Here is a 27,637-nt window from a genome sequence, read left to right on the forward strand (position 1 = left end):
TAGGCGGGGAATCGGTGTAGCTGCCTTGGTGGGCCCCAGAGCTGCCTAGCCCGAGTTCCGCAAGTCGCCGCCGCCACCATAAAGAAGCAATTCAACCACATAAAGCAGCTGGCCAACCAGACCGTGGGCAGGGGATTGTTCTGATTCGGGCTGGCCTGAGGAGCGCCCGGTGCAGTCGGGCGGGGGGCTGGGGGTTGAGGCGGTGGGGACGGAGGGCGGCCGCTCCGCTGGCCCACTATTCTGGTCCCCCGCTGCCTCCCCGGCGGCCCGTAACCCGGAGCTGTGCCATACCGAGACTTGTCGCCCAGCTCTTGGCCGACAATCGGCTCCCGGCTGCCCATGGTCCTGGACCCGCCAAGCACGGCTGTTGAGTTCATTTCCTCCCAGTGTGGACTGCTTCCCCTCGCCCCTTTTTCCCCCGTTCTACAGATTCCCTCAGGAGACTGTTTCATTTCTAGCCGCATAAAGTCATGGGTTTTTGTTTCTGTCTCCAGCTATTCACACATGGTGCACATATTCTGGGTGTTTATGGGGAAAGGGAGCTGGGTGGATCGGCCTCACAGATGACTGTCTTCTTCCTGCGGGCATGCCAGTCCATCTCCCCAGTGTTGGAGTCCACAGCCAGGAAGATCATTTTGTCCATGGCGGGAGTGGGAGCCTCAAGCCCCTGGATCCCGAGATGAGTCCTTGGACGTTCTGGGAAGCAACAACACTAAGAGAAAGCAAGTGTGTGGAGGAGGGGTTTTGTACTGGGAGAGAGTGGAGCACCAATCGGCTCTCCCTCCACTTTTGTGTTTCTCATCAGCTCCTGGGCCCTGGGCAGCCATGGAAGTGCGCCTCAAAACCCTGAAGGCTCTGGAGGACACACAATAACAGGGAAGGAGTGGCAGTTCGGGAGATGGGCAAGACCACTCCCATTGCCTGAACCACAGTGACGCAGGAGGCAACCAGGGAGCCATTCTTACATCTCCCTGGAGTCCCTGCCTCCTTCCTTTCCACTTCTGTACAATATTTTATTATATATTTGTGTATCTGTAAACATTCCTTTTGCTTGGTTTGAACTTTATGAATGTTTTATTCTTTCACTGCATATAATATTAACTTCAGCCATTGATGCTTGTAACTGGCAGCTCTAGTTCGCTTTCACTACTAGACAGTTTTACATTGTACCAGTTTTCCGCACATTCCTTCCTCCACATTTGAAAGGCGATTTTGTGCGCAAATCCCTTACTTAGCACAACTCCTGGCGCAGAGTGGGCGCTCGAGGAACGTTTGTTCAGTGCTTGAGACGGAGCCCCGACTAACTGTAACACTAACCCTTGTTTCTCCCGGCTGAATTCCCTGTGCCTTTTCCCCTTTGTGAATGACAACCTAAAATATTCTGAGCAGCAGGAAGAAAACCGATTCTCTCCTGGGGCACCCAAAACTACAATTCCCAGAAAGAATTGCCGTGCTCCTTTGCGTTAATTTCAGTTTACTTCGCCCCCTGAGCGAGCTTCCGGGTTGTGTGGGCGTGAACGAAGAATTAGCCAATGATCGCAAACGCGGGTGGAGGGGGCGTAAAATTGTCCAATGAGCGTGTGGGTTGAGGCGCCAATGAGCGGGAAGGTTTCTCCCGGACCTGACCTGAGCTCCGTCATTGAGCCGCGCCACCGCGCTGAGAGCGGTGGAACCCAGCCCCTCTGTCCTATCCTCTAGGCGGCTGGCTCGTTCCCTCCGCGTCTGTGGACCCCGCTTCGATGTTCTCGGTGGGCGCAGCACCCCAGAACCTCCACGGTCATGGCCACTAGCCTGAGGACGCCCTCCTTCACCTCCTGTTCTTCCTCCTCGACAGACACAGACGACGAGGGAGTGCGCGGCACTTGCGAAGATGCTTCTATGTGCAAGAGGTGTCTACCGGGCGCGTGGTCAGGGGCCGGCGTCCCCGGGGGGCTGGGGGCTGGTGGGAGGCGGGCCTGTGTCTCCGGAACACGCTTGTTCGCCAAAAGGTAGCCGTCAATTCGTGCGACCCTCGCTTGACACCTGTGAAGTACACAGGGCAGTGGTTCATTTATGGAGCCGATAATTAAATCACTTGTACTGTGCGCCAGGCCTGGGGAGAGCGTGACTGGGAATCCGGCCTGAACCAGGCAGACGGGGTCTTGGCCTTCTTGGGGCTAAAGTCTTGGTGGAAGACCGACAAGAAGCAAGTATGTCTAGTGTTGATGGGGGAGGAGAAGTTCAGGTTCTACCTCTTGAATAGGTTCATTACATTGGGGATTGTCAGGATCCCCATTGTGCACCTGAGATCACGCCAGTGAAGGTGTGTGTGTGTGGGTGGGGTGGGGGCGCTGAATGATCTGCCCAGGGCCACGTAATACTGGTGTGGAGAGCCAGTACTTTCCAGAGCTCTTGTGTGTATGCCAGGGGAGTCTACATTCTAGGGGTGTAGTGGGGACAGCGTTGTGAGCAGATACGTGTCCCATATCGGAAAGTCCGAGGCTGGAGTGTACTTAACAGAAATTGTTGAGAGTGTACTTTGTGGTTGACCCTCCCCTTTGGGTGGGTGGTGGGTATTCAGTGATTGGGAACCCATGGTAAATAGGACTGACATGGTGTCTGATGTACTCACCACCTGGTTGGAAAAGACAGGAAGCAAATAATTAACCATGAAATACATAATTACAGTGTTGCGTTGAGTGCTGAGAAATAGAGTGCATTAGAGTTTGTAATTTAGGCAATAATGGTTAACCTGAGAACAGAAGGCTAAGAACAAAACCGGGATGTGTTGTGTGTAGGGGGTGTTCACTTAGAGCAGAGAAGGAGTGTGAACTGGTAAAGGAATTGAGAGAATGCCCTTGAAGCTGGGGCCACCTAGGACGGGAGGGTGGGGAAAGCCAAGGTTTGGGGTTAAGACTTGCACTTTTTGTAGGTTCCTGGAGACTAAGCATAGTGATTTAAAACATGGAGTCCAGGGCCAAGCTGACTGTAGCTCTGCCCCTTATGAGCTGTGTTCCTAAACCGTTCTGGGTCTCAGTTTCCTGATGTGAGAAATGGGGATGATGATAATCCCACTTCATAGATCATTGTAAAGATTAAATGATATTTAACATTAATGAAACACTTAGAGCCATGGCTGACATGTAGTGGGTGTTAGTGGTGTTTGATTCCATAAATAGATAAATACTTACATAAGTATTGAAGACTGGAAGGCAGTCTGTGGTGAAATTTGTGAACTTAAATGGCTTCCACCCAACTTCATTTCTTCTCCAGGTTTCAGGTGCTGTTGACCACATGTGTAGAACTGTTGAATTAGAAATAATTTTTCTCATACCAACTGTTATTTGCTAAGAGAATCTGAAGTGCCATCAAGATGATCAGAGGGAAATAAAATACTTTCAGGGGCATATCACAGTTAGGTATATTTAAAATTTGTTGATGATTTGTTATATTTGTTGGTGACAGTTTGTGCAAATTTGCTTATTTAAAAAAAAGAGTGAATTAACTGTAGAGTAACTCAGACACAGTGAAAGAACAGGGAAGTAGTTTAACTATAGCTTGCCTTTTCTTGACTCTCTGTTGGATAGTTTTTATAATTTCCCTGTTCTTGTCTGCCTCAGTTTCCAATGCCCCCCTCTGTCTGCAGACATCTAAACATTGTAGGGGAAGTTTGGGTTTGGAATGGCAGAGACTCTAAGGCAGTGGTACCCAGCCCAAAGTGCACTTCATCAGAGCCTGTGGGACTTTTTAAAGAAAACACAGATTCTCACGTCCTTGTCTAGACTCATTGAATCAGAATCTTCTGGGTTAGGTCCTGGCTCTAAAAACCAGGTATGTTTCCCATCTGGAATCATTACATGAAAGCTTTTTTTGCACTGGGCTTTCCTTCGTCTGAACAACATGCAGCAAGATTGGAAGAATCCATAAGTTAATGTGTGAAGACATTTTGCAGGCCTCTGTCCTTCATGTTCTGTGATATCTTGATCTGCATCTTCACTGCAATGTGTTAAACCCTTAAACCTTGTCAGAAAATCATGTTATTAATAACATTGGGATTCCTTGCATGAATCATGGCCATATCACTTTATGCCTCAGTCCTCTCTTTGGAATCAGGATAAGATTGGAAACCCACCTTTGGGATGTAAGGATTAAAAGAGAAATAGATCGAAGGGAGTTGGCACAGGATTTGGCACAGAGTGTAGCCTTCAATAAAGTATTATTACTACTTTTGATTTTCCTCCATTCTTTTTTTTTTTTTTTTTACAGATTGTATTTCTTTATTTTAGAGAGTGACTGCATGAGTGTGGCGGAGGAGAGGCAGAGGAAGAGGGGGGGGAAAGAATTTCAAGCAGAATCCACACTGATTTTGGAGCCCATGTGGGGCTCAAACTCACAACCTTCAGATCATGATCTGTGTCAAAATGAAGAGTTAGACGTTCAATTGACTGGAACACCCATGCGCCCCTTGATTTCCCTCCATCTGAATTTTATTTAGTTGAAGTTACTGACTGTGGGTTAGGCTGGTTCCTGCCGCCCTAGGTTATAGCCCTAAAACCCCTAAAATCACATTAAGAAGGCCAGTTAGCCTCCCAGGACACCTAGGATTCCCTCCAAGAAAGGGAACCAGCCTTTCCTCCCGTGACAGTGGTCAGCATCCTCCATAAAGGCCACTGGGAGCACACCTCTTGTCAAACACAGTGGTTTTGTTACTCATCCTAAGGGAGAACCCACATCATGGCGACTGTGGGGCTGATCCGTAAGAAAGAGGGTGTTAGAAAGAACTTATAGGATTTGGGCTTTGGGCGGATGTTTTTGGGAGTGTTCAAGGAAGCAGGGGTGTTGCCTGGACTGGGTACTGAGGCGAGGCGAGGCGAGGCGAGACAGTTCTGGGATCGGGTAGCTCCATCAGTGTTTTCTAGAAGGAGGTGTGAGGAGCATGACGAACAATGTCATTCAGAAGGAAGGCACTCACTCGTATCAGCTGGGAGAGAGGAAGATTGGCTTTTGGGGTGGGCACAACAAGTTTGCTTTTGTCTGTTTGGACAAAAGAGAAAGTGGTCCTATTTTGTGTCCCTTCATCACCGGGGCCACAACACCTCATGCTACTGTTCTGCGAGGTCGTTTGTGTCCCAACAGGAGAACCATGTGGTGTCTCCTTGAGTGCCAGGCCCGCTGCGACCAGCCGTGCAGCCCGGCTCATGGTGCCAGTCCGCCTCCTCGATGTCTGCACTGCTCTTCCTTTTTTCCCAGCGGAGTGGGGAGGCCTTCAAAAGACAAATAGGTGTTTGTCAGGCAGAAGAAACTAGCCTGGCCATGGAAGCCCAGGGCTGTGTCAGCGGCACCTGACATTGGGCTGGGGAGCGGGGAGCAAGAGAAAATTCTGGAGAGGCTGTCAGAGAATGATACGTGGGAGGACCGAGGGGTTTCAAGTGGGGGAGCTGACGTGCTCCAGGTTTTCAGACGATCCCCAGAGGCCGTGTGAAATGACGTGGTGACAAAGGGCAGGTCTGTTACCCTTTCCTTCCCTGTGGCCACACCCCTGGCTCAGGTCCCTTCTACCTGCTCTGTTGCAATGTCCTTCTCGTTCTGCCTGCTTCTCATCCAGCTCCCTCTCCCATCCACGTGCTCCTGCTCTGGCCAGGATAATTTTTTTGGAATTCCACATCTTCTCCTGTCACTGAATTCCTCAAAACCGTTTGATTCCCCATCAGCCACAAGGTGAGAATCTGTACTGCGTGGCGTGACTCACTTTACTTTTTGTGATCCTCTCACAGTTCCCTGGGTCTCCCGCTGCCACCTGGAAAACTATATTTCAATGTCTCAGAATTATCGCCCATCCATTCTTTCCAAAACTGCTCGAGATCCCCTTCCTATGTTTTTCTCCTTGCCACTCCCACCCCCCCAACTCCGTGAATGGGGCCACTGTGTCCTTCAGGTCCCACATGCAAAAGGGAGGAGTCATCTTGGAATTCTGCTTTTACTTCCTTACCCCCTTATGTGATCATTCACCCAGACCTGTGATTTTATCTGCTAAATATTTCTGGAATCTACCTCCTTTTCTCCACCTCTGCTTCTGCCCTCTCAGTCTTAGTTAAGGTCATTTGTGGTCTGAGCCATGGTGCTAGTCTGCTCGCTGAGCTTCCAGGTGCTTCTACCTCCCCCAAATCTCTGTCTCCCCCTGAAGCCAGAGGTTTGTGGAAGGCCCATTCATTGATGTCACTGCCTAGTTTCCTGGCTTCTTGTTGCCATTCGAGATAGACCCAAACGTTCCTTCTGTGTGTTCATGGCTGCTCCATCCTCCTTCTCCAGTCTTGCTTCCCGCTCGCCTTCCCTGCCCTACACAGTCTGGTCAGTCCTTCCAATGTGCCCTGTGTCCGCCGGCCTTGGGGCGGCTCGGCTGCTCTCTCTGCCTGAGATGCTTTTTCCCCCACCCCCCTTGCCTCATGAGCTCTCATCTTCCCTCAGATGACTGCAGTCACCCCACATTCTTTATTGGATGTCTACTCAGTTGCCGGAGGCTCGGTTCTTGTGCGCTTCCAGATGTGACCCAAACAGACCACGGTGGAGCTATTAGCAAGCCTTTCTTCCAGTGAGAGAAGCAGCCAGTAAACACAGAGCCAAGGAATCCAGCGTGTCAGGGGTGCTGGATCCTGTAGGAGGGTTGGAAGGGGTTGTCATCTGAGCTGGGATGGCCAGGGAAGGCCCCCTGAGGACAAGGGTGGGGAAAGCCCTGCAGGAGGTGAGGGAGTGGGCCCTGTGCCTGTCTGTGGGAACAGTGTCCCAGGCAGAGAGAAGGAGGAGTAGGAAGGCCTCCGTGGAGAGAGCTGGCCTGACTTGTTCCAGGAATGACAAGGCCAGAGTAAGGGAGAAGGGGGAGAGTAGCAGATGGGGTGTTAGGGACCTGGTGTGGTGGCCACTGGGGGATTTTGAAGTGAAGAATGAGGTGAGCTGACTTGGGTTTTAATGGGATCACTTCAGCTTCTCTGTTGAGAACAGTGAGGGTGGAAGCAGGGAGATCAGTTAGTAGGCTACTGGAATATTCCAAGTCAGAGATACTGCTGGCTTGGATCAGGATGGTAGGAGTGGAAGTGCTGAGGATCGACCAGATTCTGGGTACATGTTGAAGGGACAGCTGATGGGATATACTGACAGATGGGATGCGTGTGAGGCCAATGAGTCAAAGAAGGTGCCCAGCCTTCTGGCTCATGTCAGATGCGGCTCCCTCCCCCCGACACCTGCAGACAAGGTCTAGCTCATTATCTGTTCTCTGTGCATCTCCTTTGTGGCAGTCAGTCCTGTTGCAATGCAGACATCTCGTTTAATGTTTGTCTCCCCCGTGGGAATAACGGTGCCGAGAGGGACCATGTGTGTCTCAGTGCCATGTGCCTCGTAGACCCCTAGTAAGTATTTCTGAGCCGGCAGAGTGATGAGGAACTGAATGTAGATGCTCAAGGTTCTATTTCCTGATGAGGTCTCCAAATTCCCATGTTCTGTCTCACTGGTTTTGAGTGGTCTGTGTGTTTTGGAAACCAGGCCATGGGCTGTAAGACTGAAATTCTGTTGTGAGAATTCCAGAAGTTTTTCTGCTGTCAACCGCATCGAAAAACATCCCCCTTGACATGCAAGTGGGTCAGAGGATCTCCTCTTGGGAGAGTCAGCATTTTACAGAGGGGCCTAGGCCTTTCCAGCTCACTGATGGCATCTACACAGCTCTGCCCAGAGTGCAGGGCTGAGATTGTGATCTCAGATATTCTGAAGGTGAGGACCTCTGCTTTCCCTCCCCAGAGAAGACATGTCACTATATTTATTTATTTATTTAGATTTTATTTATTTATTTGACAGAGAAATAGAGAGCACAAGCAGGGGGAGCGGCAGGCAGAGGGAGAAGGAGGCTCCCCGCTGAGCAGGGAGCCCAATGTGGGGCTGGGTATCAGAACCCTGGGATCATGACCTGAGCCGAAGGCAGACGTTTAACCCACTGAGCCACCCAGGCACCCCAAGGATTAATTTTTTAAATGACAAATATGAAGTCATTTTCCCCACTTAGTAATCTTATTTGAATAGACTGTGCATATAATTTTTTGCATTGTTTTTTTTAATGGTTGAATGGTATTACACAGAGTGGTTGTACATTATGTGACCATCCTTGTGTTCATGATTTGGATGGCTATGATTTTGTTATTAAGATAGGGTTCTGAGGGGCGCCTGGGTGGCATAGTCGTTAAGCGTCTGACTTTGGCTCAGGTCATGATCCCAGGGTCCTGGAATCGAGCCCCGCATCAGGCTCCCTGCTTCGCGGGAAGCCTGCTTCTCCCTCTCCCACTCCCCCTGCTTGTGTTCCCTCTCTCGCTGTGTCTCTCTCTGTCAAATAACTAAATAAAATCTTTAAAAAAAAAAAAAAGAGGTAGGGTTCTGATGAACATCTTTGCGTGTGTGTTTGAGTTTTCCAGTGAGATGGATTTCAGAGGAGAAGCTTCTGCAAAATGGTCGTCAGAAGAGGTTTAGTCACTTTCTGTTCTCACCCATAGTAAATGAGATAATAATCACAGAGTATTCTCAGTCTCTTAAATTGTTTGTCAACTGGCAGGTAGAAAATAATGCCTCTTTTAAATATATATATTTCAATGATGTATTTATATGAGAGAGAGCATGGAGGGAGGGGCAGAGAGAAAGGGAGAGAGAGAATTTCAAGCAGACCCCAGCTGAGTACAGAACCTGACTCGGGCTGTATCCCACAACCCTGAGCCAAAGTCAAAAGTCAGATGCTTAAGTGATTGAACCACCTAGGTGCCCCTTAAATTTATATTTTCATAATCACTAGTAAGACTGAGTATTTTTAGTTGTTCACTATCACTGATAGTTTTTTACATGAATCCTCTCTCCTTATCATTTTTCTACTGGGTTGTCTTTTTGTTTGGTTATTTATAGTTTTATTATTGATTTTGGGGAACTTTTTATATGGAGGATAGTAGTCCCTTGCCCCTGTAATGTTGCAGTATTTTCTGTAAAACTGTTGTTTATCTTTCAGTTTAGCTTGTACCATACATTTCATGATACCTTTCATTCTGAATCTGGCAGTCTAACTTTATGGCTGGTGGCTTTTGGATTCTGCTTTAAAAACCATTTTCAATCACTACATTTTCTTTTAGTACTTTTATTGTTTTGGCTTCTATTGCTCAGACCATTCGTCTATCCTTATTATTTTGTATGTTATAAAGTAGCAGTTTTTGTCCCTACACCATGTAGTGATGGTCTATATCCCCCAAGGATTTGAAACATCACTTAGATACTAAATTCTTATATATACTTTAATACAGCCATACCTGTATCATTCTTCATTTCCAGTTTGACTTGCTTTTTTCATTTTGATCCTTAAACATTTTGACTTGTGATATAACTTATCTGTGAATTGATTGAGAGCTCTCATAGGTTGCTTCTAGAGTAAGAATAGGTTTTACCAGGGAATAGCACCGTTTTCTTAGTTCATTTTAAGCAGCTCTACTTCAGGAAGGAAGAAAAGAAAGGGACACTGACAAAAGGTATGTGTCTCAGTCTGTGAAAGCAATAGCTTTGCAGGAAGCCCTACTGTGTAGACTTCAACATACGTGTCATTGGCCAGAACTAGGCACATGGCCCTACCCCTAGCTGCAGGAACATGTGGGAGGGGAGAATTTCTCACAAGGCAGATTATTACCTTGAAGAAAATTGGGGTCCGCTTAGTAAGGAAGAAAGGGTAAGGGGGTATTGAAAGGGGAACTTAGAGGGTCAGCTACATCTCTCATCTTTTTTGTTTTTTTCTTTTAGAATTTTCCCAGGTAGGGGTGCCTGGGTGGCTCAGTAGGGTTGAGCGTCTCTTAATCTCAACTCAGGTCTCAAACTCAGGGTTGTGAGTCCAAGTCCCACACTGGGCTCCATGCTGGGTGTGGAACCTCCTTAAAAAAAAAGAAAAAGAAAAAGAGAAGAATTTTCCCAGGTATTCCTTTTTTTTTTTTATGTTATGTTAATCACCATACATTACATCATTAGTTTTTGATGTAGTGTTCCATGATTCATTCTTTGCGTATAACACCCAGTGCTCCATGCAGAACGTGCCCTCTTTAATACCCATCACCAGGCTAACCCATCCCACCACCCCCCTCCCCTCTAGAACCCTCAGTTTGTCTCTCAGAGTTCATCATCTCTCATGGTTCATCTCCCCCTCTGATTTCCCCTGCCTTTATTCTTCCCCTCCTGCTATCTTCTTCTTCTTCTTCTTTTTTTAACATATAATGTATTATTTGTTTCAGAGGTACAGGTCTCTGATCCATCAGTCTTACACAATTTACAGCACTCACCATAGCACATACACTCCCCAATGTCTATCACCCAGCCACCCCATCCCTCCCACCCCCGAGTACCACATATCAGTGAGGTCATATGATACATGTCTTTCTCTGACTGACTTATTTCGCTCAGCATAATACCCTCCAGTTCCATCCGTGTCGTTGCAAATGGCAAGATTTCATTCCTTTTCATGGCTGCATAATATTCCATTGTATATATATATATACCACATCTTCTTTATCCATTCATCTGTCGATGGACATCTTAGCTCTTCCCACAATTTGGCTATTGTGGACATTGATGCTATAAACATCGGGGTACACATACCCCTTCAGATGCCTACATTTCTATCTTTGGGATAAATACCAGTAATGCAATTGCTGGATCGTATGGTAGCTCTATTTTCAACTTTTTGAGAAACCTCCATACTGTTTTCCAGAGTGGTTGCACCAGCTTGCATTCCCACCAACAGTGTAGGAGGGTTCCCCTTTCTCCACATCCCCGCCAACATCTGTCGTTTCCTGACTTGTTAATTTTAGCCATTCTGACTGGTGTGAGGTGATGTATCATTGAGGTTTTGATTATGGATTTCTCTGAAGCCAAGCGATATTGAGCACTTTTTCATGTGTCTATTGGCCATTTGGATGTCTTTGGAAAAATGTCTGTTCATGTCTTTTGCCCATTTCTTGATTGGATTATTTGTTCTTTGGCTGTTGAGTTTGAAAAGTTCTTTATAGATTTTGGATACTAGCCATTTATCTGATATGTCATTTGCAAATATTTTCTCCCATTCTGTTGGTGGTATTTTGGTTTTGTGGACTGTTTCTTACGCTGTGCAAACCTTTTTATCTTGTTGAAATTCCAATAGTTCATTTTTGCCCTTGAATCCCTTGCCTTTGGCGATGTTTCTAGGAAGAAGTTGCTGCGGCTGAGGTTGAAGAGGTTGCTACCTGTGTTCTCCTTTAGGATTTTGATGGACTTCTGTCTCACGTTTAGGTCTTTCAACCATTGGAGTCTATTTCTGTGTGTGGTGTAAGGAAATGGTCCAGTTTCATTCTTCTGCATGTGGCTGTCCAATTTTCCCAACACCATTTGTTGAAGAGACTGTCTTTTTTCCACTGGACATTCTTTCCTGCTTTGTCGAAGTTTGGTTGACCATAGAGTTGAGGGTCCATTTCTGGGCTCTCTATTCTGTTCCACTGATCTATGTGTCTGTTTTTGTGCCAGTACTATACTGTCTTGATGATGACAGCTTTGGAATAGAGCTGGAAGTCCGGAATTGTGATGCCGCCAGCTTTGCTTTTCTTTTTCAAGATTCCTCTGGCTATTCGGGGTCTCTTCTAGTTGGGGTGTTGACCTATTTTTATTGATTTTGAGAGGGGTTCTCTGTGCCTCTGGATTTTGATGCCTGTTTCCTTCCTCACATTAAGGAAGTTCTCTGCTATTATTTGCTCCAATATACCTTCTGCCCCTCTTTCTCTTTCTTCTGGGATCCCAATTATTCTAATGTTGTTTCGTCTTATCGCTTATCTCTCGTATTCTGCCCTCGCGATCCTGTAGTTGTTTCTCTCTCTTTTTCTCAGCCCCTTTATTTTCCATCATTTAGTCTTCTATATCGCTGATTCTCTCTTCTGCCTCATTTATCCTAGCAGTTAGTGCCCCCATTTTTGATTGTTCCTCATCAATAGCCTTGTTGATTTCGACTTGGTTAGATTTTAGTTCTTTTATTTCTCCAGAAAGGGTTTCTCTAATAACTTCCACGCTTTTTTCAAGCCCAGCTAGTATCTTTAAAGTCATGATTCTGAACTCTAGGTCTGACTTCGTACTAATGTCAGTATTGAGTAGGTCCCTGGCAGAAGGTACTATCTCTTGTTCTTTTTGCTGAGGTGATTTTTTTTGTCTTCTCATTTTGTCCAGAGGAGAATAGATGAATGAGATAACAAAATGCTAACGGGTTAGCAACGTCCCCAGCAAATATACTCTATACAAATCAGAAAAGTCCTGAATCCAGGGGAAAAGAAAGGGAAAGAAAGAATAAAGAAAGAGAAAAGAAAGAAAAGAAAAAGAAAAATATAAAAACAAAAACAAAACAATACAAAAAAAAGCAGAATTTGATCAAATATGTTAAGGCTAGTGCATAGATCAGTGCCACACACTAGATTTTGGGCGTATTTTGGTCTCTTAGAAAAAAGTGCCTCCTAAAATTTTAAAGGAAGAAAGACTTATATATGTACAAAATAAGGGTTGATACAAGAAGGAATGGAAGATGAATGTAAAGATGAAAATTATAAAAGATTTTATAAAAGGAATTGATAAGATTAAAAGTTGTTTGAAAAAAGAAAGAAGATTAAAAACAATGAAAAAAGGAAAGAGAGAATGTGATCAGGCAGGAGACTAGAACAAAGCCATACACTAGTGATTTAGGGTATATTTTGATCTCTTAGAAGAAACTGTATCTCAAAATTCTAAAGCTAGAACAACTTATATACATATATGCCAAAAATAAGGGTAACTACTATGAAGGGATAAAATATGACTCTAAAAATGAAAAATAAAAAATGTGTTTTTTAAAAAAGGGATTGATAAGATGTGGTTGAAAAAGGGAAAAAGAAAAATTAAAAAAACAGTTAAAAAAATTAACTTTGAAAAACTAATCAATCACGGAAAAAAAAAGCCATGAATTCTATATGCAGTATTCCTCTAGCGCTGGAGTTCTCCAGTTCTCCTTGATCTGTAATCTTGGTCTTGGCTTGCTGGCTGTTTGTGCTGATCTTCTGGGGGAGGGGCCTGTTGCCGTGGTTCCCAAATGTATTTGCCTGAGGCGGAATTGCCCCACCCTTGTCGGTCCGGGCTAAGCAAGGTGCTCCGGTTTGATCTCAGAAGCTTTTGTTCCCTGCAAGCTCTGGTACAGCGTTGGAGGACCAGGGTGAAGATGGTGGCCTCCCAATCTCCACTCGGAGGCCTGAGAACTTTGGGCCCCGCTCCTCAGTGCGCCCCCAGAGAAAAGCAGTCACTCCCGTCTCTCTGGTCTCCGGCCGCACTGCGTGCTCACCTGGCCTGTGACCGATAGTTTCTATTTCTGGCACCCGACCCCATGTGGAGTCTCCAAACCCAGCAGATCCCTGCGGTGCTCATCCGCGCCACTCCTCCCGGGCGAGGGAGGGGAGTCTCCCCGGCTCTGCCGCTTGTTGGGTCCCTGCTGGAGGAGCAGTGGCCCGACTGGGCAGCAGATTACAGTTTATGACAACCCCGAGCTGAGAGCCCGCGCCTCGGCTCCGTCTCTGTGGCTGGCTTCCCCGCTCCGATACCTGGGAGCTCTGCCACACTCAGGCACCTCCAGTCTTTCTGTGACCCTGAGGGTCCTGAGACCACACTGTCCCGCGAGGGTTCCACCCCTCGCTTAGCCACTGGAGCTACGTCCCTCAGCAGAGCCGACTTCTAAAAGTTGCGATTTTATGCTCCGGGGCTCTATCACTTGCCAGAAGCGGCCGACGGAGGCCCCCTCCCCCACCGTCTATCCTCCCGAATATCGCCTCGGATTCACTTCTCCGCATGTCCTACCTTCCAATAAGTGGTCGCTTCTCTGTTCAGAGAGTTGTTGCTACTCTCTTCTTCGGTCTCCTGTTGAGTTCGTAGGTGTTCAGAATGGTTTGATCCCTATTCAGCTGAATTCCTGAGACCAGTCGAAATCCAGGTCTCCTATTCATCCGCCATCTTGCCTCTTGACCTGGGTTTTGTTTTTTTATCCAGTCTGATAGCCTGTGTCTTTTGATTGGGGCATTCAGCTCATTTACGTTCGGGTAACTATTGAAAGATTTGAATTCAGTGCCATTGTATTGCCTGTAAGGTGACTGTAACTGTATATTGTCTCTGTTCCTTTCTGGTCTGTGCTGCTTTTAGGCTCTCTCTTTCCTTAGAGGACCCCTTTCAATATTTCTTGTAGGGCTGGTTTTGTGTTTGCAAATTCCTTTAGTTTTTGTCCTGGAAGCTTTTTATCTCTCCTTCTATTTTCAATGACAGCCTAGCTGGATATAGGATTCTTGGCTTCATATTTTTCTCATTTAGTGCTCTGAATATATCATGCTAGTCCTTTCTGGCCTGCCAGGTCTCTGTGGATAGGTTTGTTGCCAGTCTAACGTTTTGACCATTGTTGGTTATAGGTCTCTTCTCCCGAGCTGGTTTCAGGATTTTCTCTTTGTTTCTGAGACTCGTAAGTTTTACTATTAGGTGTTCGGGTGTTGACCTATTTTTATTGATCTTGAGAGGGGTTCACTGTGTCTCCTGGATTTTGATGCCTGTTTCCTTCCCCAAATTAGGGAAGTTCTCTGCTATAATTTGTTCCAGTATATCTTCAGCCCCTCTGTCTCTTTCTTCTTCTGGGATCCCAATTATTCTAATGTCGTTTCGTCTTATGCTATCACTAATCTCTCGAATTCTGCCCTCCTGATCCTGTAGTTGTTTCTCTCTCTTTTTCTCAGCTTCTGTATTTTCCATCATTTGGTCTTCTATATCACTAATTCTCTTTTCTGCCTAATTGATTCTAGCCGTTAGAGTCTCCATTTTTGATTGCACCTCATGAATAGCCTTTTTGATTTCGACTTGGTTAGATTTTAGTTCTTTTATTTTTCAGAAAGTGTTTCTCTATTAACTTACATGCTTTTTTGAAGCCCAGCTAGTATCTTTAAAAAATCATCATTCTGAAGTCTAGTTCTGACATCTTACTAATGTCTGTATTGATTAAGTCCCTGGCAGCCGGTCAGCCTCTTGTTCTTTTTGTTGAGGTGATTTTTTCTGTCTTGTCATTTTGTCCAGAGGAGAATAAATGAAAGAGAGAACAAAATGCTAACAAGGTAACAATGTCCCCAGAAAATATACACTAAACATATCAGAAAAGACCTGAAACCAGGGTAAAAGGAAAGGAAAAGAAAGAGAAAAGAAAAATGAAAGAAAAAGACAAAAACAAAACAAAACAAAAAAACCAGAATATGATCAAATATGATCAGGCTGGTGCATAGATTAGTGCCACACACTAGATTTTGGGCGTATTTTGGTCTGTTAGAAAAAAGTGCCTCCCAAAATTTTAAAGAAAGAAAAACTTATATATGTACACAAATGAGGGTTAATAGTATGAAGGGTTGGAATATGAGTGTAAAGATGAAAATTAAAAAATTTTATAAAAGGAATTGATAAGATAAGAAGTTGGTTGAAAAAAGAAAGAAGAGGGTTTAAAAACAAAAGGGGGGTAGAGAATGTGATCAGGCAGGAGACTAGAATAAAGCCATACACTAGAGATTTAGGGTATATTTTGATCTGTTAGAAGAAACTGTATCTCAAAATTTTAAAGAGAGATCAACATATATATATACATATACCAAAAAATAAGGGTAACTACTATAAAGGAATAGCTATGACTCTAGAAATGAAAAATAAAAAATAAGTTTTTAAAAAAGACATTGGTAAGATGTTGGTTGAAAAGGGAAAAAGAAAAATTCAAAAAAAAATTTAAAAAAATTAACTTTATTACTCTAAAGAATCGTGGGAAAAAAAGCCATGAATTCTATGTGCAGTATTCCCCTATTGCTAGAGTACTGCCGTTGTCATTGATCGGTAAACTTGGTCTTGGCTGGCTGTTCTTGCTGATCTTCTGGGGGAGGGGCCTGTTGCCGTGGTTCCCAAATGTCCTTGCTGGAGGTGGAATTGCCCTGCCCTTGCCGGGTCCGGCCGAAGTCATCTGCTCGGGTTTGCTCTCAGGAGCTTTTGTTCCCTGCAAGCTTTCGGTACAGCTTTGGAGGACAAGAGTGAAAATGGCGGCCTCCCAATCTCCTCCCCAGAGGGGCCAAGACGTCGAGGCCTTGCTCCTCAGTGCACCCCCAGAGAAAAGCAGTCAATCACTCCCGGCTCCCTGGTCTCCGGCCACACTCCATGCTCACCTGGCCTGTGATTGAGCGTTTCTATCTCTGGCACCCGACTTAGTGTGTAGTCTCCAAACCCAGCAGATCCCTGTGGTGCACTCCTGCGCTGCTCCTCCTGGGGGAGGAAAGGGAGTCTCCCCAGATCAGCTGCTTGTTGGGTCCCTGCTGGAGGAGCAGTGGCCCGACTGGGCCGCGGATCACAGTTTATGGCAAACCCGAGCTGAGAGCCCGCGCCTCGGCTCCGTCTCTGCAGCTGGCTTCCCTGCTCTGATACCTGGGAGCTCTGCCGCACTCAGGCACCTCTGGTCTTTCTGTGACCCCGACGGTCCTGAGACTACACTGTCCTGCGAGTGTTCCACCCCCCGCTTAGCCACTGGAGCGACGTCCCTCAGCGGAGCCGACTTCTAAAAGTTCCGATTTTGTGCTCCGCAGCTCTATCACTCACCAGAAGTGGCCGACAGAGGCCCCGTGCCCTGCCGTCTATCCTCCCGAATATCGCCTCAGATTCACTTCTCAGCACGTCCTACCTTCCAGAAAGTGGTCGCTTTTCTGTTCAGAGAGTTGTTGCTATTCTTTTGTTTGATGTCCTGTTCAGTTCATAGGTGTTCAGAATGGTTTGGTCTGTATCCAGCTGGATTCCTGGGACCAGACAAAATCCAGGTCTCCTACTCCTTTGCCATCTCTCACCAGGTATTCTTAAGAGACAGAGGTAGAAGGGAAGGAAGAGAATGGAGGTGGAAGGGCAGGGGAGACAGGGAGATAATTTATGAAATAAAATGCTCCGGTCTTCAGTGTTCAGTTTGATGAATGTTAAAAATATATACAATTGACTCTTGAACAACATGGGTTTGAATTGTATGGGTCCACTTATATGTGGATTTTTCAATAAATATCATACAGTACTGTAAATGTATTTTGTTTATGATTTTGTGAATATGTTCTTTTTTGTACTTTATTGAAGGAATACAATATATAATACATCTACCATATAAAATATGTGTTAACTGTTTATACTCTCAGTAAGGCTTCTGGTCAACAGTAGGCAATTAGTAGTGAAATTTTTGGGGAGTCAAATTTATATGCCAATATTTGAGTGTACCGGAGTCCATACCCCTAACCCCTATGTTGTTCAAGGATCAACTGTATATCTGTGTACCACCAAGATCAACTGTATATCTGTTAGATGAAGCCAGAAGGCAATACCAAGAACAGGATATAAACTATATATGAAACTCTAGAAGTTTCCCTTGTATCTCTTTCTAGTTAGTCTTCTTATCCCCACTGTTTATATTCTGATTTCAGAATCTATAGTAGATTAGATTTGCCTGTTATTGAATGTCGTATAATCAGAATCAAGCATGATGTATCCTTTTGCCTTCTTTCACTCATTGTGTTCTTTTAGATTTATCCAGGTTGTGTGCACTTATCAAAGATAAACAAAGCCAGATCCTAGTTAAAGTTTTGAGGACAGAGTTTAATCAGTAATAACTATTGCAATCAAGAAAAGAGTCCAGCATGAATGAAACTCAAGCTCAATTTGTACAGAGGACATTTTAAAGAGAGAATGAGGCAGTAAGGCCAGGAGGGAATAACATCAGAGAACTAACAGAGTACAAAAAATGGGGGCGCCTGGGTGGCTCAGATGGTTAAAGGTCTGCCTTCGGCTCAGGTCATGATCCCAGGGTCCTGGGATCGAGTCCCGCATCGGGCTCCCTGCTCCTTGGGAGCCTGCTTCTCCCTCTGCTTCTCTCTCTCTCTCTCTCTCTCTCTCCCCCTCTGTCTCTCATGAATAAATAAATAAAATCTTTAAAAAAAAAACGGTTTAAAAAAAAATGGGAAAGCTGTTGGTCCATGTGAAACCACCTGGATTTGCTCACTGGGAGACAAGGGCCCAACTTTTCATTGTTGGCTGAACAAACAGTAGATGCCTTGAGTTTCCTCAGGCTGGCACTAAGGGGGCCTGGTGTCTTCCTAGGGTGGGGGCTTGAGCTGTAAGAAGCTATGTTAGTGTTTATTGGAGTCTGTGTATGATAAGGCAAGGTTGATGCCTAGTCGAGACGATGGCTCAGAGGACACTGGCTAGAGTTTGGTCAAGGAGAGAGTCTTTATCAGTGTAGTTTCCTGCTTTGTATGTAGTATGCATAAACCATGATTTGTTCATCTGTTCATCTGATGATTAGACATTTCGTTCTATCCAAGATTTTGGTCATTGTGAATAGGCTACAATAAACATTCTTATAGAAGTCTTAAATTTCTCTCGGAATTGCTTAGTCACAGCGAGGGGATATATTGAACTGCTAGAGTAATTTCCAAAGTGGTTTATCAGTTTACACTTCCCACCAGCAATATAGTAACACTCCAGTTGCTCAGCATCCTTGTTAACATTCTGTGTTGTCAGTGAGGGTGAAATAGCATCTCATTATGGTTTCACATTGCATTTCCCTGGTGAGGAATGATCTTCGCGCCTTTTCATGTGTTTATTGGGCATTCCCACATATCTTGTGGACCCTCTGTTCAAGTGTTTTGCCCATTTTTGTTGTTAATGTTGTTTTTCATTTTGACTTATTGGAGTTTATTATGTATTCTGCTTAGGAATTCTTTGCCAGTTAGATGCATTGTAAGTATACATGGATGGGATTATGAAAATTTAAAATATTTACAGTAGCATCAAAAACATAAACTGGTTGGGGTGACTGGGTGTCTCAGTTGAGGAATCATCTGTGTTCTGATCTCAGCTCAGGTCTTGAACTCAGGGTTGTGAGTTCAAGCCCTGCATTGGGCTCCATACTCAGCTCCATACTGGGTGTGGAGCCTTCTTATAAAACAAAAACAACAACGAAAAAGCAAACTGGCTAGGAATAAGTCTGATAATACACATGAAACACCCTTACACAGAAAACTATAAAACATTGTTGAGAGGAATTCAAGAAGACTGAAATAAATGGGAGATATGCTTTGTTCATGCAGCGGAAGATTCAATGTCATCGAGATTTCTGTTCTCCACGACTTAATTCATGCAAACAATGCAATCCCAGTCAAAATCCTAGCCATCTTTTCTTTTTTTTTAGAAGAAATGAACAAGTTGATTCTGTATGTATATGGAAAGGCAAAGGGTCTGGAATAGCCAAAGAAGTCTTCCAAAAAAAGAATATAATTGAAGATGTTACACTGCTTATTCTTGCTTAATTTTAAGACTTATAGCAGAGCCACAGTATTCAAAGTCTTTGGCATAAAGATAGATCAATGAAACGGAATGGAGAATCCAAAAATAGACCAATCACTACAAGTACCGTTGATTGATTTTTGCCCAGAGTGTTAAATAAGGTCAGTGGGGGAAAGGGAGGTCTTTTTAATGAATGATTCTCCATGAAGTGGCTATTCAAGTGGAAACAGAATGGTCCTTGACCCCTATCTGATTTCTGTACATACACATTAATTTGGGATGAATCATAAACCTAAATATAAAAGCTAGAACCAGGGACACCTGGGTAACTCAGTCTCTTAAGAGTCCAACTCTTGGTTTTGGCTCAGCTCATGGTCTCAGGGTCATGAGATCAAGCCCCGTGTCATGCTCAGGTTCCATGCTCAGCGGGGTGTCTGCTTGAGATTCGTTCCCTCTACCCCTCCCCCTGTGTGCTCTCTTTGCCCCTCTCAAATAAATAAATATTAAAAAAAAAAAGCTAGAACCATAAGGCTTTTGTCTGAAAACATGGGAGAATATCTTGACAACCTTGGTTGGGGTAGGCAAATATTTTTTATACAGAACACAAAAAGCAGTAATTACAAAGGAAAAATAAATGCACTAAGAAAATGAATAGGCAAGACTGGGAGAAAATTTTCAGAATAGATGTTCATTAATGTTTTATTTTTTCCAAAAGTACTTTAACATTATTCAGATCCTTGGTATCCTATTATTCTATTCTATGCTGACTGTTTTATTTTTATTGTTTGTTTGTGTAAGTCCGATATGAGACATTGTACCACGGGAACTTTCTGATTGACTTCTCCTTATTCACCTTCTGGTGAATGTTGGTTCCTTTTCTTTTAATATCTTGCCCAGTGTTCAGGGACTCCTTGCAATAGAGACAGTAGATTTGAGATCCTCTTAATCCTTGTGAAGTCACTGGTTGTTAGATGAAGCCAGAAGGCAATACTGGTAACTTCCTTTGGGAGGAAATGATAGCTTACGGGTCTTAGTTAATTGAGGCCTAGTGTTGTTTTCTGGTTTTGTAAAATATTCTATTCTATTCTATTCATTTATTTAAGAGAGAGTGAGAGTGGTGGGGGCGGGGAGGGCAGAGGGAGAAGGAGAAGCGGTCTCCTCGCTGAGTGTTGGAGCCTGAACGCAGGACTCTCACGACTCAGATCATGACCTGAGCCACCCAGGCTGTTGTTCGTGGGGTTTGTTTTGTTTTGTTTTGTTTTTTTGTTTCCCTAGGCAATTAAACACTTAAGGCCTTGTGGATCTGAGGAAAGCAACAGCACTCACAAGAAGGGAAAGAAACTCCAAGTCTGTGTAGGTACAAAGTCTGTTGCCCTTAAGACTTTGCTTCCTGCCTTCCATTTATAACCAAGAATAAAACCAACAAGAAATAGAAACCAAAAACTGAGACTGATCCACGCAAAAGAACAAGGATAAAATTAAAAATGAGAGGTAGAACATATCTTAAAGGCCAGTATGCAGCACACAGCTAAAATTCCAAACTTGAAAACTGATGCTAAGGGTATCAGATTGACCTTTACAGTTGCAGATATAAACATTGTAGGTACGTATATATGTACATATGGTGCATATAAATACACACATACACACACACACATACACACAGACACCATTTGAGCAACTGAAGTGTTGGGGGAAGGGATGGAAGTCCAAGTGGGAAAGTAGGTTTGAAAAGCAATGGAATTAAGTTTCCTCCGAGGTTGCACAGCTTGAGGAAACAACCTTGGCCTCTGTCTGTAAAGCGGTGCCTTCCACGGAGGGTGCTTCCGAGGGCGGTACGTGTTCCTATTTGTCCAGCGTGTGGAATAATGCCTTGCATTGTAGCCAGCACTCATGAGTGTTGATTAGAAGTGAAATGAAGCACCCCCGGCCTTGACCCTCACTGGCTGGGAGAGCGGGGAGGGCCCCTTCCCATTCCCTCCGATGGAGAAATACCCGGTGGAGGGCATGTCACCCCTTTCCTGGCAAGGTCCCACCGTTGCAGGTGACGCTCCTGCCGAAGGGGCCAAGTCAGTCAGTGCTTCTTGAATGAACAGGTGATTGGAGCAGATCAGTGTTTCCCACAGGGGGAATGTGAGATGACTTGAGGTGGCACCCAGATAGAAATTTTACATTTTAATAGATATTTATTACAGGGTGTGTTAGAAGAAAATATTAGGTAGCACGTTAGACCTGGGTACTAAAAAGAAGTGAGTTGATTTAAGGGAATATTAAGAGGCGTCTGGGTGGCTCCATCGGTTGAGCGTCTGCCTTCGGCTCGGGTCATGATCCTGGGGGGCGGGGGGTCCCTGCTCAGCGAGGAGCCTGCTTCTCCCTTTCCGTCTCCCTCTGCCACTCCCCCTGCTTGGGCTCTCTCCCTCACTTTCTTTCTCTCTCTCTCAAATAAATACATAAAATCTTTAAAAATATATAAAGGAATATTAAATGCAGCAGGTGGTATGTGAACATCATGAAAATTTCAGGGCAATACTGGATTGAATGAACACTGAGAAAAGGTTTTTCTAAATATGGGATCTTTCATTCTTTGGGTTTTATTTGATTATTTATTTAACTTTTTGAGAGTGAGAACACGTGTGAGCAGTGGTAGGGAGGGGAGGGGAGAGAGAAAGATCCTAAGCAGGCTCCTCGCCCAGTGCGGAGCCAGACGTGGGGCTCCATCTCAAGACTCTGAGATCACAACCTGAGCCTCAGCCAGGAGTCGGTTGCCCAACAGACTGTGCCACCCAGGCACCCGTGATTCATTCTTGATGTGTCCTGCAGTCACTGTGTGTCATGTTAAGAGTTGTCATTATCTGTGCACGTGGACGTGCTCGGTCTTCCTCGTGGCGTGGCTGGACTACTGCACCCACAGCCCCTGGCTGCTTCAGGCCACATACCATTTAAGGGCCATTTGAAGAAGGAGCACAAATCCTGATTGCTCTTCCAGAACCATCCATTGGTACCTTCTGACGAGATCAAGAAAGACTCAGGAACACAGCCTACACCTGGAGGGTCGGGAGCTTGGAAAGAAATCTCAGATCCAATGATGGAGATCTCTTCAGAAATGCTGCCTTGCCAGTGCCCTTGGCGGCTCGAAGGTCAATGTTGTGTGGAAACTCACAGATCTTCTGAAAGGGAAGACTTAACCAACTCATGTCACTCATCCTTTCCCTTTCGTTCTGTTCAAAAAGTCTAAAAGGGCTTTTCCATAAACACAAAATCAGAATTCTAAACAATAAAAAACTAACTGGCAGTATTTTTTCTTTCTTTTTTCAGTCTTACAATTGATGGTGTCTTAGAATGAAATACAGCACATGATTAGTGTAGAAAAATTTTGAAACAGAGAAATTAGAACACACACACTCTAGAAATCTCTGAGGTTTCTCCTGTTTCTTGCTGTTCTTCAGCCTCCCTGCCTACCTTCTGCTACCGGAACATTCCGAGGCGCTTCCTGCCCCCATGCTGTTGTCCTTCATCTGGCATAAGCTCTTCCTTCTCTTTGTCTCTGTCTCTGTGTCTTCCCGGGTTCCCCACTGTATCCCCAGTGCCTGGCACTTAGTGGACACTCAACAAGTATCGCTTGTCTGGATCCAGAGTGTTTAAACTGAGGGCGGTACAGAAGCTGCTCCTTGTCATCCAGGAGAGGGCAGTAGGAAGTACGGAGAGGAGCTCCTAGAGGAAGGCAGCTTGGTCAGCTTATCAGCAGGTAGAGCCGCTCACCGTGGGAGCGAGTGCCTTCTTTGTGGGGTGTGCTCAGGCAGTGGCTCGGTGTTGTTGAAGGGTGCTTGCCCTGGATGTCAGGGTTGACCAGGTCATTTGGAAGGCCCCTTCTGACCAGACATCCGTGTTTGCGGACTCTTGTCACTGGTCTGTGGTTGTTTCTCAACTGCAGATAGGGCCTTTACCACTAGGTGGCACTAGATGACGGCTTCGAGGACAGTGCTCATCAAACCACCAATGGTGAGAACACAATTTTCTCTTTTAGTTATTGAAATATAATTGATCTATACAATGTCATGTTTCAGGTGTGCAACATAGTGATTCAACAAGCCTGTGCAGTACTCAGCACTCACCATCATTAAGTATATTCACCATCGGTCTCGGTACAGTGTTATTATATTATTATTATTTTTAAAGATTTTATTTATTTATTTGACAGAGCGGTAGAGAGAGAGCACAAGTAGGCAGAGTGGCAGGCAGAGGGAGAGGGAGAAGCAGGCTCTCTGCTGAGCAGGGAGCCGGACGTGGGGCTCGTTCCCAGGACCCCAGGATCATGACCTGAGCCGAAGGCAGCCACTTAACCGACTGAGCCAATATTATTGACGATATTCCTGAGGTACATTTTGTCTTTGTGAGTTATTTATATTTGTTGAAGTTTGTACCTCTTAATCCCCATCACCAATTTCACCCACCCCCGCCTTTCCCTCTGGCAATCACCGGTTTCCTTTCTGTGTTTAAGAGTCTATTTTGTTTGCCTTCGGCTCAGGTCATGATCCTGGAGTCCTGGGATCGAGTCCCACGTGGGACTCCCTGCTCAGCGGGGAGTCTGCTTCTCCCTCTGACCCTCTTCCCTCTTGTGCTCTCTATCTCTCATTGTCTGTCTCTCAAATAAATAAATAAAATCTTAAAAAAAAAAGAGTCTATTTTGTTTTGTTTGTTTAGAGAAAAGAGTTTTCATGGCACTTAAACCCCGAGCACACACTTCAGCAAAAGCTTCACAAAACAATCTTTAACTCTTACAGTGTGTAATGCCTACTCCTATTTTCTAGTTTACTCTAGTTGACTGCATTTTCTAAGACGGGGATTTGCAGACTACTACGTTGATTTTATGACATGGATGGGTCACAATTCACTGTTTGAAAAGCACTGTTTTAGACAATGGAGCCTGTTCACCCTTGTAAAACTCTGTGGGTCAGTTTTCCTTGACAATCTAGGCTTGTAGCAAATTGTGTCCCTTAGTGCGTACTTTGTGTGTTTCTGTGTTGAGCTGCTGCCTTGAGTAGCCGCCTTGAGTAGCCGAAGGCATGTGCTTCCTTATGGGTATCTGTGGTTGTGGCCACATGGCCCTCATGGGAGAGAATGGGGGGGGTGCATGTACAGGATTAGCACAGACTGTAGTCAAGGCAGCAGTAAGCCTTGTCAATGGATACAAAGAGAAGATATGATATCTATCTGCTTCTGGAAACTCAGAACCCAGCTGGTTGATACCACACACACACACACCCCGCTCCCCCCACACACACCCTACCTCTTTCACCTTACTCATCAAACGACTGGAAATGAGGTAATGGGCTCAGGATATCATTTAGGATGTTTCAGCCTATAAGTAACAGAAGACCAACTGCATTTGATTTATTTATTACTTATTTTTATTTATTTATTTATTTATTTTTTTAAGATTTATTTATTTTAGAGAGAGAGAGAGTGCGGGGCGGGAGAAGGGCCGAGAGAGAGGGAGGGAGGGAGAGAGGGAGAGAGAATCCCGAAACAGACTCCTGGCTAAGGATGGAGTCCATCATTGGGCTTGATGCCAGGACCCCGAGAAAATGACCTGAGCCTAAACCAAGAGTTGGCCGTTCAACTGTGCCACCCAGGTGCCCCTCCATTTGGTTGAAATGTTAAAGACATTTATTAATTCACAAGATATCCATTGAGAGGCAAGGGCCAAAATGGCTTCACATGGCCTTAGGGATCCAGGCTCCTTTCCCTACTTCTCGTCGTCGTAAGGCTGATTTCCTCACAGTTGCCAGAAGACCTTCAGTGGTAATCTGGGCTTCAGCTCCCTGGGTTAGAACACTAAGACTTTGATTCCTTGTAGTGTAGACAGGAGAGAGTTTAGGCTACCATAGCATTTTGCAGGTTGTGTAGACCAGAGAGTGCAGGCTAGTATGGCATTTTCTAGATTGTAGCTGTTGTGTTTCTTTGTTCCTGGTTTTCCCCACTATGACGTGCTGAGAGCAATGACTGGTACCTAATACAGAGCCGAGGGAAATGCTTAGGTAGTCATTCGTGAGTTTTACAAAACAATCCTGGATTTCCTTTCCTACAGACACAGAACTTCTGGTCAAGCAGAGTTGTCTGAGTGGCTCTCGCCAGTAAGTTTGCTGAGGGAATAAGTGGTGGCAGGTCTTCTTGGTGAGGGATGAGGTGAGGTTCTGTCCTCTAGGGTCCTGGAGAAGGAGTTAGCCACATGAGTAAAGAGAGGGAAGAAATGGGTGCCGTGGGGAGGGTGAGGGGCCATGTTTGGGAGCACTAAGACATATGGCTGAGTCTGCTGACATTTGTAATGGAGCACCGAATGTGCCTCTGTTGGCCTTTTGAGGTAGATGATTTTCCTTCCTGACCTGGTTCCTGAGAACTGGGTCAGATCCTACTGACCTCAACTCACCTGCCTCCTTTCCTCCTCCAGGTTTGCAGTAAGCCTTGGCTACTGGCATGACCCTTACATCCAGCATTTTGTAAGACTGTCTAAGGAGAGGAAGGCCCCCGAAATTAACAGAGGCAAGTGACCCCCTCCCTCCCAGCGTCCCCTCATCAGCCCAGAGACCTGAGCTTTTAGGGATTCATTCTACAAAAGTGAGAGTTCCAGTGTTCATTCTCTCCAGTGGCGTATGAAAGTGCTTATTTTCCAACATCCTCACTGACACAGTGTATTAGGAACCTTTTCATCATGGTTAATCTGATACGGGAAGGATGGTATCTTACAGTAATTTTATTTTATATTCCTCTTATGTGGGGGTGAAGTTGAAGATGATTTTTATATGCTTAAGAGACACTCATATTATTTTTTACTGTAAACTGTTCAAGTAAGGAATTACTTTCATGGCCTTAGTAAAATAATAGTGACACTATTAGGCTCTGCAAGTCCTTTTTATCAAGGCAGTGAAAGGATTTGAGACGGGAGGGTGTCTCAGTCTTAGCCAGATTGAGAAATTGACCAAATGACCACAGTCCTTGGGCATGCAGGGAATCCTGGCCCTAAAGATGGAGCCCATGGGTAGATTCTATAAGAAATGCAAAGAAAGTATAAATTGGTGGTCCCTGAGAATAAGGACATGGACCTTACTTGGAGCTGAGGGTGAACCCAGGCATCGGGGAGATGGGGCCAGGCCTGGGTTCAGGTTCCCTCCCTGGCTCCTGAGGCAGCTTTCCTAACCAGTGCTGCAGAGACAGGGACCCACCTTGGGGGCCCGGGAGATGGGCGCTCCAGGGAGCGTGTCAGCCGGCCTTCCTTCCTTCCTTTCTCTGCCTGGGCTGCATCTCCAGACTGGGGCCCACTAGGAGAATGCTTCCCTAACAGCGTGTTGTGAGCATCTTTAAAGTTTTTTCCAATAACCAATCTGTTGTGGACGATATTCTATAACATACATTAAAAATGATTCCCGAGAAAAATAAAATGCAAGAAACACATAAAGTAGAAGCTCAAGTTATTTATTAGGAGAATGAATAGACATAGAATTCCTTGTCACATTGCAGTAAGTTTCTAAATGCTACTCAAATTTTGTTCTTAAAGTAGTTATACTCAAGCAGCAGGGCTTTAGAACAGATATTATCTTCCTTTCCCTCTGTTTTTATTTTTCATTTCCTTTGCTCCACCTTCCCATTCTCCTGGAGCTGAGCAAGTCCATTTATTGACAGTGCAGATGGTCTGTGAGGCCATTTTATTTATTTTTTAAAAGATATTATTTATTTGAGAGAGAGAAAGAGAGAGCGCAAAGGAGGGGGAGCAGCAGGCAGAGGGAGAAGCAGGCTCCCCATTGAGCAGGTAGCCCAACATGGGGCTGGATCCCAGGACCCTGAGATCTTGACCTGAGCTGAAGGCAGTTAACCGCTTGAGCCACCCAGGTGCCCCATGAGGCCATTTTATAAACAGAGGCTCTTACCCGCATGGATGGAGATGAAGGGAACACGGTAAGAAATATAGCCTTTTTTTTCTTTTCTTTTTTTGCTGTGACATTTATCTGTCCCATATAATGACCCCAAAATATTATTTTCATCATGATCTCGTCATTTTGACTTTTTGCAGAGTCCTGAGTAGCTTTCACCTAGCCACAAAAAAGCACATTTCCTGAAGGAATATTTAGATCCGACTTGTCTTTCATAAGTAAATTTACGGACCATTTTATTTTTAAGATAGTTAATTCTACCGTTAAATAGATTGTACTTACTTTGGTTCTAGCAAGCTTTAAATAAAAAAAAAAGGAAGAGAATGTGAAAGTCA

General features: G+C 44.9%; 1 protein-coding gene across 2 annotated transcripts in view; it reads left to right on the top strand.

Annotated features, from left to right (window-relative positions):
- Positions 1–1,651: 1,651 nt before the first annotated feature.
- LCMT1 (leucine carboxyl methyltransferase 1) overlaps positions 1,652–27,637 on the top strand; it is a 62,700-nt gene continuing 36,714 nt past the window's right edge. The window contains exons 1-2 of one of the 2 annotated variants that reach the window (XM_027613884.1): positions 1,652–1,889; positions 25,826–25,917. In XM_027613884.1, coding sequence (XP_027469685.1) covers positions 1,780–1,889; positions 25,826–25,917 — 202 coding nt within the window. In that variant the 5' untranslated portion in view covers positions 1,652–1,779. The remainder of the gene's footprint in view (positions 1,890–25,825; positions 25,918–27,637) is intronic. The other variant, XM_027613885.2, reaches the window with a different exon arrangement.

The sequence above is a fragment of the Zalophus californianus genome, chromosome 10 (genome assembly GCF_009762305.2).
Source record: "Zalophus californianus isolate mZalCal1 chromosome 10, mZalCal1.pri.v2, whole genome shotgun sequence".
NCBI lineage: Eukaryota > Metazoa > Chordata > Mammalia > Carnivora > Otariidae > Zalophus > Zalophus californianus.